Source organism: Melospiza georgiana, chromosome 18, assembly GCF_028018845.1.
Source record: "Melospiza georgiana isolate bMelGeo1 chromosome 18, bMelGeo1.pri, whole genome shotgun sequence".
Taxonomy (NCBI): Eukaryota; Metazoa; Chordata; class Aves; order Passeriformes; family Passerellidae; genus Melospiza; species Melospiza georgiana.
Window position 1 is genome coordinate 9,881,983 of NC_080447.1, and position 13,762 is coordinate 9,895,744.

Here is a 13,762-nt window from a genome sequence, read left to right on the forward strand (position 1 = left end):
CTTATCAGAACTGCAGCCACAGCTGACAGGACTCAGCAGTGACCTCCTCCCAGCCTGGCCAAAGGTTCCTGATTGACAATAGCCAGAATCTCCTTTCTGTAATGCTTCAGCCTCAAGGGAAACTCTGACTCTGCTGAACCCCAGTGAGAGGAAAGACCTGAGGCTTAGATGCCAGCTCCAAGGGATGGAGATTGCACTGCTCTTCATGAAGAAGTCTTGGACTGGCTTAATTACTCCTACAGTCCTTTTCTATCATCCTTGCACATTTTCTTTTCAAGGTAAAAATGAAGTTTGAAAAAGGACATGAAAGCAAAGAAACTCATAGAACATGAGTGCCTGTCTAGGTGCCCAGGTCAGGCCTGTAACAGCTTTTGTGTGTCTGGAAGTGAGGATGCTGAACTTCTCTGACTCTTACTGGTGACATGGGTGCCTGAATTCCACAACTCAGTCTTTCTCCCTGTGCCATTTTCAATACTTCTCTGTGGCACTTGACTTCAAGGAGAAGCATCAGCACCAGTTTCATAGGAGACTCACTTGGAACCTGTCTGTGGCCAGAACAAAGGAAAAGGAAGAGAAGGTCTCCTGCTCTAATTCCCTCTTCTCCCTTGCTGGCTGGAGTTAGCTGCACCCACCCCCACCAGAATGGCAATTCTCTGCCTCATAACACAGAGGATGGCAGCCCTGAAAGCACCAGCAGAACCAAATTTTAATTAACAAAACCCTGGGGGGGACAGCCAGCTGCTGGGAAAAAGCAAAAACTTGTTAAAAGCTGGGAGGCTGCACTGAGTGAGGAAATGCTCCAGGCAGGCTCCAGTGCTGCTCCCCAGCTCCTGCTCCCTCTGCTCTGCCAGGGGAGAGGGAAGCAGCTCCTGCCTGGGAGTGCCAGCAGGGCTGCATCCACAAGAGGGCACGCAGGAACTCCAGCACCTCAGCTCTCAGGGTACCCACCCCTCCCAACTCCCTAGAAAAACCCAACACTCATTCCATAAACCCAGCCATCCTCTCCAAAGCACTGCCCAGCTGCAGGGAGTGCAGCAAGCTCCCTGCTCTGGGTGCAGCAGTGTGCTGGTGGTGTTTGAGGGTCCCCAGGATGAGGGAAGAGATGAGAATCTTGACTTCATCTTGCAGAAGGCTGATTTATTATTTTATTATATATATTATATTAAAAATGCTATACTTAAGAAAGAGAAAGGACACATAAGAAGGCTAGCAAAGAATGATGATAAAATCTCTGACAGACCAGAGCCTTGACACAGCTGGACCATGATTGGTCACCAAGTAAAAAGAATCCACATGAGACCAAAGATGCAGCTTTTGGTAAATCATCTCCAGACCGCATTCCACAGCCATCAGACAGTTATTGTTGACATTTCTTTTCTGAGGCTTCTCAGCTTCTCAGGAGAAAAATCCCAGTGAAAGGATTTTTATAAAATATGTGAGTGACACAGCAGCAGGACCATCCTACCTGACTAAAGGGGTATTGCTCTGGTTCAGTGCTTTGAAGGTGAGATATCTCTCCCTGGCACACATCCGAGGCTTGTAGAACCGCAGCAGCCCTTCAAAGTGCTTGAAGGAAATTCCAGATGGCCTCTGGCAACAAAGGAACGCTGTCAGAAGCAGCAGCAGCACGCAGGAATGAACAGAGCTTTTAATTCTCACTCTGGATTTGTTTTAAGCAGGATTTCATCCGTTATAACTGAGCCCCCAAAGCACCCTGAGCTATTACTTTAACACACCAAGCTCGTCCCAGGGCACAGAGATCAGAAAGCCTTTCTGGCAATGGGTCCCTTCAGCAAATGCAGAACTGTTCCCTGCTGCCCCATCACCTGAAAATTGTCCAACCAGACACCCCAAGCAGAGTTCAACCCCTCTTCTTGGGAAATTAGCAGGCAGCCTAAGAGATCCCACCATGGCACTTTTTTAAGACCATCAGCTATGTGCACTAAACATGAACTAATCTGCTAGAAGTGGGTTAGTTATTTTTGGGTCTTATTTCTCTTGCTGCTCCAACAAGTTAAGCAAGAACTCAACTTTCTCCCCACAGTGCTTCTCTCTGTTAAAAGCTGTTTGTAGGTGAACTCCTTCTGTTTCTGCACTACTCACTTGTGCAGGATCTGGAAAATGGATTGTATTTTCAATTGTATGACCCAACCCTCCTCTCAGTAGTGATGCCTGGTAAGCCAAACAAGTCCTCAAGTGACCCAGAGTGATTCAGAGAGAAATCAATGATCACATGCACTCCAGAACAAACCTCCCTCATTTCACCAAGCCATAACCTCACGCAGGGCTGAAATTCAGAGCTCTGCTTTTTCTCTGCTAACAGAGGTGAACATGAATGAAAAAAACCCCAGCCCATGGTGAGCCTGATCACAATGAAGAGTGATAAAAGCCATTTTTTGGAGGTCAGCAGCCAGGCCAGGGTGCTGCTGGCCCAGCTGTACCTGTTTGGTGACCAGCAGCCGGTACGCGTGCTGGATGGCCGTGCGCTTGTGCAGCAGCAGGGACTTGAACTTCCTCTTCTCAATGTCATTGAAGGTGTCAAACACAACAGCCAGAAGCTGAGAAGACAGGAAAAAAATAAGAAATAAGTGCTGTTTTGACCTTTATACTCTGCAGGGTTTCAGGGAGGCACAGCAGATGCTGATGGGGTCGGTGAGGTCCTGCTGGCAGCAGGGATCCCACAAAGGGATCCCCAAGATCTGATCCACTTTTTAGAGGAGGTCCAGATGTTTCTGGCCTCTCAACACCTGCTAGTGGGTTTTAAGAGCTACAAAAATGCCAGCAGAAAACCGTATCAAAAGATTAAAATGCCCTGATCTGTCCCTGGAAAGCAGGGTTTGGGGGCTGCTCTCTGGATCCACCCTTCCTGGGAGCTTTGGCTAACACACAGCAAAGCCAACCCTCCATCTGGGGAGGCAGTGAAATCCAACCACAAGCATCAAATCTCTCACCCTGGGCTGCAGAATTCCTCAGCTCCTTGGGCAAGGCCTTTTCCAGCACTCACATCCTCCACTGGGCAGCCATGCTCTCACTCTGCAGTGATCAGCACTGCAGCCCTGCCATCCTGAGTAATTCCATCCCCTTCAAACTGATTTACAAAGTATTTCGGGCAAGTCCAGATAATAAAATGCCATTTTATGATAAATAATTAAGACAGAGAAGGATAATAAATTTCATGTAACTGAGTATGTCACTCCAAGCACGATATTAATGGGAGAGTAGTTGAAAGATGCTCATATAATTTGGTTTTCTGTGATTTAGTTCAATTCCTCATGGTTAGACATTAAAAGAGTTCTATCTGTAGCCAAGCTGCCACCTCTAGAAGTGTTCTGCCAAAGGGTCTGAGATGATTGCAGAGCAGTTCTGGGAATGGGGAAGGCTCTGCTGAGCAATGAGCTCCACAAGCAGGCAGAGGGAAGGGAAGTGCTCCCCTGGGCACTCACCAAGTTCATGATGAAGTAGAGCTCGATGGAGAGGTACACGATGAAGAACACACAGGACCAGGGGTTGCGGGCGTAGGACGGCATCATCACATCAGGGAAACTGCACCCCAAAGGACACAAGGGTGAGCCCCAAAAATCTCATGGTACACAGCCCACTGCACAGCAACAGGCACAGGGCAGGGGGTGTGTGTGTGTGTGAACTCACATCTACAGATCTGCACATTTGTACAAAATTCAGAATAAAAATAAATGTGGCAAGTGCAATCCTCACACACCCCAAACACCAAATGGGATTTGTGGTGTGGTTAAGGGCTATGCTTTGGTACTTAACAACAGCAGTACAGCCTCAGTGCAGGTGTTACCACCTCAGATTTCTTCCATCCTTTGCTAATTTCCTAATCCCCAGGGCTCTGCCTGACAGCAGATCAATATTTACTCACTGCTGTTATCCCAATTTCCCTGCAGACAGGTGAAGTGCAGCACAGGAATGGGAAGCTGGGTCTCAACAGTGAGCTGTTGGCTGACAAAGGAGCACAAACACATTTTCCCTTCTTGCACCAAGGCCTAACAAAGCTGTTTCCCCCTTAGTGCCCTCACAGTGATGAAGACATCTGAGTCCTTAGAGATAACTCTGCAGCTGAGGTCACAGTGTCCTAAAGCAAAATGGAATAGCAGCTCTTCCCATGCAGGCTGACCCTGCACATCTCTCTCTCTCAAGCAGAGGAAAGGGGTCACATATTTAGAGACAGAGCATTTCTGCAGATAAACTCTTGGCTCTGCCAGACTCCTTTGGGACAAAGAGAAAGGCTGAGATAGAAGAGCATGAACTTACTTTGAAGTAGTCAAAAGCACAAAGAGATTCACCAGGCTGTTCTCTAAGGTATTGAAGTACTGAAAGAAAAAATTCCCATGACAAAATGCAAGCAGGAACTCACAGGGACATTTTGTTCAAAGAAACAACCAGTTCCCCCACCCCTCTGGATACAGGCACACCCACAATTCCCTGATGCCTTCCATAGGGAAAAGTGCTTCAGCACTTTTAAATTTCCCTGAGAAATGGTGTGTAAGGGTTAAACCAAAAGCACATTTTTATAAGTATTTTTCCCAGGCAGCAGCAAGAACCAGTGGCTGCTGGACTCTGACCACAGCAGTGGAAGTGGCTGAGCTTTGCCCCAGACACCTCCTCCCCTGGGGACAGTGGCAGGTGGCTCTTCTGGCTGAATGAAGGAACCAAGAACAAGGAACAACTTTGAGAATGCTCCCTTTGGGACATCCTCTCTTGGAGGAAGCTCCTTCCACAGTCTTCCTCCCCACAGAGGGTAAAGCAGAGTGGCACTGCCAGGAGCAGCCAGTGTTTGATCTCACATGGTTTAATAAACTATGACTGCACTGTAATGCTGAATTCTTAATGAAAAAAATCAAGATACTCACTGGATCCGAGTGGTTAGGAGAAAACAAGTAAAAACCTAAAGAGGCAGCAGAGAAAATAGAGGAGGAGAGAAAGGAGAAAAAACAAACAAAAATAAAGTCAGTTCAATGTTGAGCAGTGGAGCAGTTCCCAAAGGGAAGGTCCCACTAACAGCAAATCCTCTCTGACACCCTGAGGATGGGAGTATCTGGAAGACTTTTTCCACAGAGATTTGCCAATAGATGTCATTGGCATTTCCCTGCTCCTTTTGGGAAATAAACTTTCTGGGAATGGTTTGGGCTGTAGCAGGTACACTCCAGACACATGCATTTGTGGGGATGCAGAATAAAGTCAGCATTGAGGCAGAGCTGGTGGAAGCAGAACTTGAAAACACACACCACTGACTGTGCTCTGGAAGAGGTCAAAAGGGCTTTTGTCTCAAAATTAAATACTCAGCCTTCAGATGTTTTGGATGTTTTAACTCTGCCTGAAGACTGCAGATGAAATGGAATAAATGGAAGATGCTGGCAACACTTTGGATCTGATCAGCTTTACATTCATCCAGGCTGCTCATGTTGCTTTTGGACAATCACTGGTTAAGAGCATCACTTCTCCACCCATAATACAACTCACCCAGAATAGCAAAAATCACCATGAAGAAAAGCAGGAGGAGAAGGATGTCAATAAATGGTGGGAGGGACTGGAAGATCTGTCGCAGATTTCTGAAAAATAAGAGAAAACATTAATAAATTAAAATTTGCACATTTACTCCTCCAGGTTGTCAGGGGAAAGAAAATAACCCACCACCACCCCCCCACACTTGAGGGCTTTCTTCCCACTCCCTCCAAGGATCAAAAGTAGAAAGCTTGCTAAATTAGGATCATTTCCAAGCTACCCATCTGTCCTTTGCAGTCAGCTCTCAGGTACTGCAAACAACACTAATGTCATGTTGTCAGCTCTGCTTCTGCAGACTGAAGACCAGCCCTGATTCACTGTGCAGCTTCCAGGCAAGCCCAGGAGCAGGGCCAGGGCAGCCACACCCTGTGCTGGTCTCTCTGAGCTGGTTTATACACCCCAAGCCCTGTGCACCACCAGCACATCCACACTTAGCTCACAGTGGAACCATCTCCAACACAAATGCCAGTGAAAGACACTGATTTTCCCTGGATGCTTGCAGGATTTTGTTGGAATGCATGAAATAGAAGCCTCTCTGAGTCCCTCAGAGAGAGAAAGGAATGCAGGGATTAAATTGGAACCTTTAGAGAAAATGAAATATATTAAGCCACACAGAAATGAAGTAAAAGTGTAAGCTTTAGTTTTAAGTAAGTAGAAATATATTTTAAGTGTCTTAAGAAACTGTGTTAACTAGTAAAAGCCCTAAAGTCTAGTTTAAAGTTCAGTAGTGTTACCTTTCACAAAATTAACTTAGTGCTAGGCATAATGAAAACAGAACACTGCTTGCATTTCTGGATAGAACAGACAGAACTATTTGCATGAACAGACAGAACTACATGTGTAGATTTTGGGTAAGAACTGACACTGCTTTCACACATTAGAATCAAGCTCAGATAGGAAGAATATTTTAGAATTGTGTTTTTAGCTCATTGGATGATTTATGAATAAAAACCATCTGTATTGGGGTGCAAAGGAGAAGGAAAAGAGGGATAGTAGCTGCTAGCTGCTGCTCAGAACATCAGGACTCTACGCCAGGAAGCTTTAGCACGGACCTCAATACTCCGAACTCTTCGAGACCGACGTATTCACGCAATAAACAACTTTACAACAACTACAACATCTCCCATCTCTTTGAAGACCCAAAACCCATGCCCAACTCCAAGATCTGAGTGCTTTCCCTCCAGCCCAGCCCCAGGAGCGAGGGCAGAGCCCAGCATCACCTTCTGACAGCCCCACAGTAGCGGCAGTCCACGAGGAAGATGCAGCGCAGGGCGCGGGTGATGCGCACGTGCGAGGTCTGGCGCACCAGCACCACGATGGCCTCGATGAACTGCACCAACAGCACACACGTCTGCAAGACAGGGGGGATCACAGGCAAAGCTCGGCCTCAACACCTGTGCATCTGCACATCTGAGGGATGGGAGGTGTCCCTGAGCGTTGGAACCCAGGACATCCCTCTGGCTGCCCTGCCCAGGGAGCTCAGAGACCTTGGCACAGAGCCCCAGCCCCCTGTGCCTCTGATCTTGACCCATGGAGCAAATTACCACCTTTATATGAAGAATTACAAGTCAAAAGAGTTTAAGTAGAATAATAGTCTGTCACAGGGTGAAAAAATAGATTTTGGAGGTTTTTAGAATGGGGGCTTGGGGCCCCAAGATGGAGGAATTTGGGTGTGCCTTGTCCTTTATCCTTTTTCTTCCTAGAGGAATTTGGGCATGCCTTGTCCTTTTTCCTTTCTTCCTAGCTTCCATCTTCTGGGTGATGCTAGCACTTTTGGATTGGTTTAGAGTAGAAGCTCACTGTCTAACATAGGTGATAGGCAGTGGGAAGTTATGGTAAATAATGTACATGTAGTTTTTAGTATAAAAAGATAACACCACCCTAGGGGCAGGCAGAGTGCCTCTGTCTGACCTGCTGAATGGACCTCGGCAGGCCAGAGAAAGCATTTTATAGGTAAGACACAATAAACAACCTTGAGAACAAGAACAGAAGAGTTCTGACTCCTTCTTAGACTTTCTAATGTATTTTGGGGGTCACTGTGAGCAGCAGAGATTCTGAGACCTGAGGGGATCTCACATGAATCACCTGGCAGCTGGGACACAGCAGCTGCATCACCCTGCTGCAGTGCAGGCCAAGATTGCATCTGGCTCTTTGGTTCTTGGAGGTTCTAAAGGAGAAACCTTGACAATCAAGCAGAAAACTCACCTTGACCATAGTCCTTTTGTGCCTGATAAAGGTTTGGAAGCCCAGCCACCTCATCTTCATGGAGAGCTCAAAGACGACCACGATTAACGCGAACAGCTCCAGGGTAGCGTGGACCTGCCGCAGCACAGGTCTGGTGAGCACAGCAGCACAGCACAGGCCACACTCCTGCCCCTCCTTCTCCTTTTCCAAGGAGCAGCTGGCTTTGACAGCAGTCTGAGCATTGCCTTGTGGCATGCAGGAAAACCCCAAGCCGCTCTTTTACAGCTAACATAGCAGTGTTTTTCAAAATTTCTATATCTATTCTATATCTATTTCAAAATTTCTATATCTACTGCTTTGTGCTTTTATTAAAGCCTGGGCAGTTTTTCTCTAAGCAGTACCAGGCCAGAAATTCCTGAAATCCTTCTGGGCTTGAGCAACACAGGAAAAAACTTATTGATATCTCGGCCTTTTGTTTCAAATGTATCAATAACTTGAGCAGAAACACTTTGAAAAAAGATGGAGACTGTAATTTTTTTTTAGTGGAACACAGAAGGAGAGCTTCTGGGCAGGGAGAGTTTATACAGAGAAGGGTTTTTCCTTGAATTAGACATTCTGGATAATCACAGGGAAGGTCCCGATCTGTGTTCTAGGAACCAGTGGTGGTGATGGGGTAATGACACCAGCCCTGACAACAGCTTTGAAACCACCTCAACAAAGCCCACAGACTGCTGAGTTATCTCATGAAAAAGGAAAAACCCACCAATTTCTGTTACTAAATGAAGAACTGCACAAATTGATAACACAAAATGAGTATCACTTTCATTGTGGTCTGCCTAGATCAGACGGAAAAAGGAAGTTTTGCTGTCTGGCCTATCTGCTGTCAACCATTTACAGAACAAAGCAGGTGGATTTTTTTCCTCTTACTGCCTCCTCCTTCCTCTCGGTTTAGCCACCATTTCCCTCCTCCCCAGGCTGCAGAGGGCCAGGTACTCACAAAGATGCCCAGGCGGAGCATGGGGACGGCTGGGGCCTCGCACAGGGACAGCAGCAGCAGCAGCAGGGCCGTGCTCAGCTCCATCAGGTAGAAAAGGTGGTTGTGTGCAAAGAGGTAGGCAGCGAGTGCTTTGGCATTTTTGGGGTGGGTGAAGAACTTGTCATTATTTTCTCCTTCCTAGGGCAGCAGGAATAAAGGAGGGAACAGCATTAGTGACTCTTGGTGCTATAAAAGAGTGAAGAATGCAGATTTTATAGGGATTAGATACAATTCCCAACAGACTACTCCCATTTACAGCCTGTTGTTGATGTGTTTATTGAGGAATGGACTCTACACACACGGGACATCCCCTTCTGCTCATAACCACATTTCAGTAATGAAACTCTTTAATACCCACAAACTCCTGCTTCAGAAACCCCTGAGCCTTTTCACGATGAGGCAGAGAGCTGGGAGAGTTTGTAAAGGCAGGCAAAGAAACTTCAGCCAACATCCCAACACAAACACAGCACTTCATTTACTTGCAACTATTTCCACATGTTTACAGACTTATTTGATTAAACTTCTCCAGGACAGAACACGAAAACACCCAGATAAGCTCCAGGGCACCTGGCTGACAGTTGTTCCTCCTTATCTTGGCCTTGCAAAATGTCTGGGAGAAAACATTGGAGCACACACAGTGTTTTCTGCTTCAGGAATGTAAGACAGGCTCTATGCAAAATTAACAAGTCTCTATGCTGATTTGTCACTCCCTCTTAACTAGAAAGCTTAATTAACATTAAAAGGTCAGATGCTCCATCTTAACACTTTGCCTACAACTGATTTTCAAACAGCTACATCGTGACTATTTTTACCCCTAGGATGAAACTTAGTTTGGGGAGATTTTAGAGGGTTTTTATCAGAACCACACGACAGCTTCTTCTTTTTCTCGAGTCAACAGTTCTGGCAAGGGAGCTTTTGTCACTCACAGGAAACTTGCTGCCTCTTGGGAACTGTCATAAGAGATCACTTTTCCCCAGCAGGGCCACACAGATGCACAAGAAGTGGTGAGGTTTTGTTTAAATTAACATCTTCCCAGGACGGCAATTACTGCAAGGACAGCCAAGCTATTACTATCAAAGCAGAATAGCTGTGATTGCAAAAGGATAACGAGGTCAGGGAACTCTCCTTTAGGAAGGGAAGCATTCTCCAGACTCGCTCAGGAGAGGGTTCCCAGTGTGTCTCACTGGATCCAGCTCACACTGGGGTTCAGAACAAACACTGCTGGGTCAGAGAGCTGGGCTGGAGCAGGACAGAGCCAGCCCTGCACAGAGCCCAGGCTGAGATCAGCAGGGTCATTCCCTGGCAGGACACACTTGTGGAATGACAAACAGCCTAAATCCTGCCTCCTGGGAGCCAAACAATTCCAAACGTGCCTGGACAGCAAAGCCCTCCTCTCCAGACCCAACACTTGCCTGCAGCCACTGCTCACAGAACTCTCTTTAACTGATTCTACCTCATTTCAAGGACAGTGTCACCGTGGCCATTGGTGAAGGCAGCAGCAGCAATCATCCCCATCCGAAGGGCCAGACCTGCTGTGCCCATTACCATCAGAGCTGCACAGCTCAATGACCCTTTGCAGAGCTGCTCCAATAATCAGGAGTTTAAACAAAAGCCTGGGATGTAGGCTGAAGCCACCCTGCCATTGTCACACCACGGAGCTCAAGTGTTGTCAAGGTCCAGTCTACACTGGTTTAAAATATCTGAGAAGTGAGATTTCTCAGTTCTGTGGGGTCAGAGCACAGAGGAACAAATGGTTTTTATCACCTTGAAGTGGCTTAAACAAAAAAAACCAACCTGCTGGGTCCAAAGCACCCCAGAGTTTTGAAAGGGAAGGAAGAGAAGGAAGGATGGACAGTAATGGTACCAGCAACCACTTCAGACTGGACAGCTCTGGGAGAAGCTCAATTTTGGGGGCTAATTCCTCACACCAGATGCACAGCAACCTTAAAAAAGCAAACCCTTTGTTGCAGTAAGGATGGTGTTTCTGCTAACTGAAGCATGGGTGGGGTTTGATTCTTCGTTGTTTTAAATATTATAAATTCCACTTCTGGGCTGATCCTAACCCCAGCATCCTTTAATCCTGCAGAAATAAAGACCTCTGCTTTCTCTTGTGCCTCACATGACCTGCAGGACTTGACTGACACTAATTGGGCCATCCCATGGCCTAGGCAGGACTGGGACCTGCACTTCCAGAACAGGAGGGCACTGACCATTCCCCCTGGAGTGACTGCAGAAATGACAATCTGTGACCAACTGAAATGACAATCTGTGACCAGCTGCAGAAACTTCCATGCCAAGGAGGCAGAACTGTGCATGTGCTGAACCCCCAGCCAGCACAGCCCTTGGGACAGGATTGGGTATTTTGTTGCTGGTTGCCCCAAATGACTCCCAAAGCCTACCTGGAGGTGCCCCCAGCACCGCCCCACTCCCGAAGCAGAATGCATTGAATTTTCAGCCCCAGCACAGAAGCTGTTTGTTTCCCACGGCCAACAACCAGCGTATCTCCTGCAGAGCACTGTCCCCCCACGCAGCAGGGCTCACCTGGAGGTAGATGGCTGCCTCTTGGTAGTTCATCTCCCAGTTGTGGCGGGCAGAGCCCTGCTGGGCGCAGCACTCCCTGGCCGCGGGGCTGGAGGCGTCGCTGACCACGTCGTAGCTGCCTCCATCTGCAGCAGAGAAACAGGGATCAGCCATCAGGAGGGCTCTGGGATCACAGACAGCCACAGCAGCTGGGAAGTGGCAGCTGCACACTGACAAATTGACTCTTGGCAGGTAGGAGCTTTAGAGAGACGCTCAAAGGCAGCACTCGCACACGGGGATGCTCCCGGAAGATCATCGGAAGAGACAGCTTCCTACTCAGTGCAGCAAGCAGCTCTCCTGGCTCAGGGGGGTGTGCTGTCATGCCTGAAGCTTGCTATCAGCAGCACAATCTACAAGCAGGCAGGTAAGAGCCACCAGCCTCCCAGGATGGAGAAGAGCGTTTGCTGAAGGAGCAGGAAGAGCAGGAAGCTTTTGCAACGTCCCTGGAGCAGAGGCCGTGGAAGGATGGACACAGCACTGCCCCTGCCATGGGGCACCGAAGTGAGGAGAGAAGCTGTCAGTATTTTGAGCAGAAAGCCCCATTTCTCCCAGCACTTCACTAAATAACACATCAACACTCTGAGGTGCTGATGAGTACTGACACCCCTCTGATGCAAACAAACCACAAGATGAATTTTCTGTTCACACTGCACACATTAATTCTGACATTTCTGAGGGCCTGTCCTTCTCACCAGCAAAGAACTACACAACAATACCATATTGAACATGTGAACCAGATTTTGTAAATAAAGATTTTGTTTAAAAATACCCCAAAACAATTAAACTGCAAAACAGCAACTCCCAAGAAGAGCTACACATCCACAGTGCCCTTCCCACAGGAGAGTTATACAGGGCATGTATGTAAACTCCAAAATAATTGCCATTTTTGCATTCTGCAGCCTCAGTGCTATTAAGACAGATGAAAACTAAGCGAGAAGACAATTACTCTACAAAAAGGGAATGTCACTTGGTTTCTTCTTCTGGGACTGGGGGTTTTATTTTACCTTTGACAAAGAATACTGAGCAGAGAACCCCCAGCAGTGACACCTGCTTAGGGCCTGTGGTGGAGCCAGCCATACTCTCAGTTCTTCAGAGTTTCAGACATTTCCCACATCACATGGTTGTTCCTGCTCTCAGAAGAGACTTCCCTCCTCCAGTGCCTCATGTTCCCAAAGTGGGTACATGTAAAACTGAGCTTGCCAGCACAGCAGGGCTGATTTCCCCCTTTTTTTTTATGAGCACAGGAGCTGTGGTGTGGCAGCTCGTTCCCTCTGTGTTCAAAGTTGCTATCTGAGAGTGGGCAAAAAGCACCACGAGGTTCTCTTCCCCTCTCATGACAGCCTGCTGAAGATTTGCTGTGACAAAATAATCCTGGATGAATTACTGATTCAGCCTCTCCAGAACACCCTCTGGAGTGGAGAGGGAGCCCATGCCAAAAACTCTGCACCCGCCAAGAGAAATGGCACCATGTGCTGCTGGCAGAGGCAGGGAGTGGGAAGAAATCAGAGCCCCTTCACCAGTGCACAGCCACAGCTGCCTCTTCCACCCCCAAATCAAATTAAGATAACATTTCTCTGGGGTTTGTGAAGACCTTCCAGATTGCACACTCAGGTTGCTGAGCATTCTGCAGCACGAAGCCTGTTTCTCTTCCCTGCTTCCCCCACACCCTTAAAATACCACTCAAAATCTGGACAAATGTTTGAATGAGGCCGGTTCCTCCCCCACACCCCTTGATTTAGCACAGCTCTTGGAAAAAAAAAAAAAACCTGAATGATGGAGTTTTTATTTATCCATGGAGCTGGAATGGCAGCCTTCTGGTTTGTCTGCTTTTTAACTAAGAGATGACAGCCATATGCAAAAATCAGAAGCGTTATATTGCAAGCTCTAAAAAGTTCTTAAATGTTATTATTTATAAAGCTTTTGCTGGGGATGTGTCTCAAAAAGACAGACTCCCTCAAACTGCAGCCTGAAAGCAAAACCTTTTCACATTTGATGCTTAATAGTTACAGGAGGAGCATATCTTCATCAGAACCTGGACTTTACGTTGCAGAATATACAACAATTACGAGGATCAAAACACACTGTGACCAAAACAGCAAAGGTTTGTAGCAGTAACCTAAACACCAACACACTGGACCCTGCCCAAAGATGCCAAAATCACCTTTAACCCTGACAAAAATGCCAAAATCACCTTTAACCCCAACAAGGATGCCAAAATCACTTTTAACCCTGACAAAGATGCCAAAATCACCTTTAACCCTGAAGCAGCTCATTTGCAAAAATTAACCTCTCTGGAAAGGACAGACACTAGGAAAAGACACACTCCAGCAAAACCCAGGACAGGACCCTGCTCTGTGCTTCCCACAGGAGAGCTGTCCCAGCTCTGAGACCAAGGTTGCAAATACAAAACAGCACTCAAGAGATGCAAATCAGAAC

The 13,762-nt window shown here is 47.2% G+C and overlaps 1 protein-coding gene across 2 annotated transcripts in view; it reads right to left on the reverse strand.

Moving 5' to 3' along the window:
• TPCN1 (two pore segment channel 1) overlaps positions 1-13,762 on the reverse strand; it is a 42,165-nt gene that overhangs the window by 13,289 nt on the left and 15,114 nt on the right. For both annotated transcript variants that reach the window (XM_058037223.1, XM_058037224.1), the window contains 10 exons: positions 11,288-11,412; positions 8,708-8,884; positions 7,732-7,845; positions 6,747-6,877; positions 5,485-5,573; positions 4,875-4,909; positions 4,276-4,334; positions 3,444-3,543; positions 2,442-2,558; positions 1,466-1,590 (listed from right to left, as the gene is read on the reverse strand). In XM_058037223.1, the coding sequence (XP_057893206.1) occupies positions 1,466-1,590; positions 2,442-2,558; positions 3,444-3,543; positions 4,276-4,334; positions 4,875-4,909; positions 5,485-5,573; positions 6,747-6,877; positions 7,732-7,845; positions 8,708-8,884; positions 11,288-11,412 (1,072 nt within the window). The remainder of the gene's footprint in view (positions 1-1,465; positions 1,591-2,441; positions 2,559-3,443; positions 3,544-4,275; positions 4,335-4,874; positions 4,910-5,484; positions 5,574-6,746; positions 6,878-7,731; positions 7,846-8,707; positions 8,885-11,287; positions 11,413-13,762) is intronic.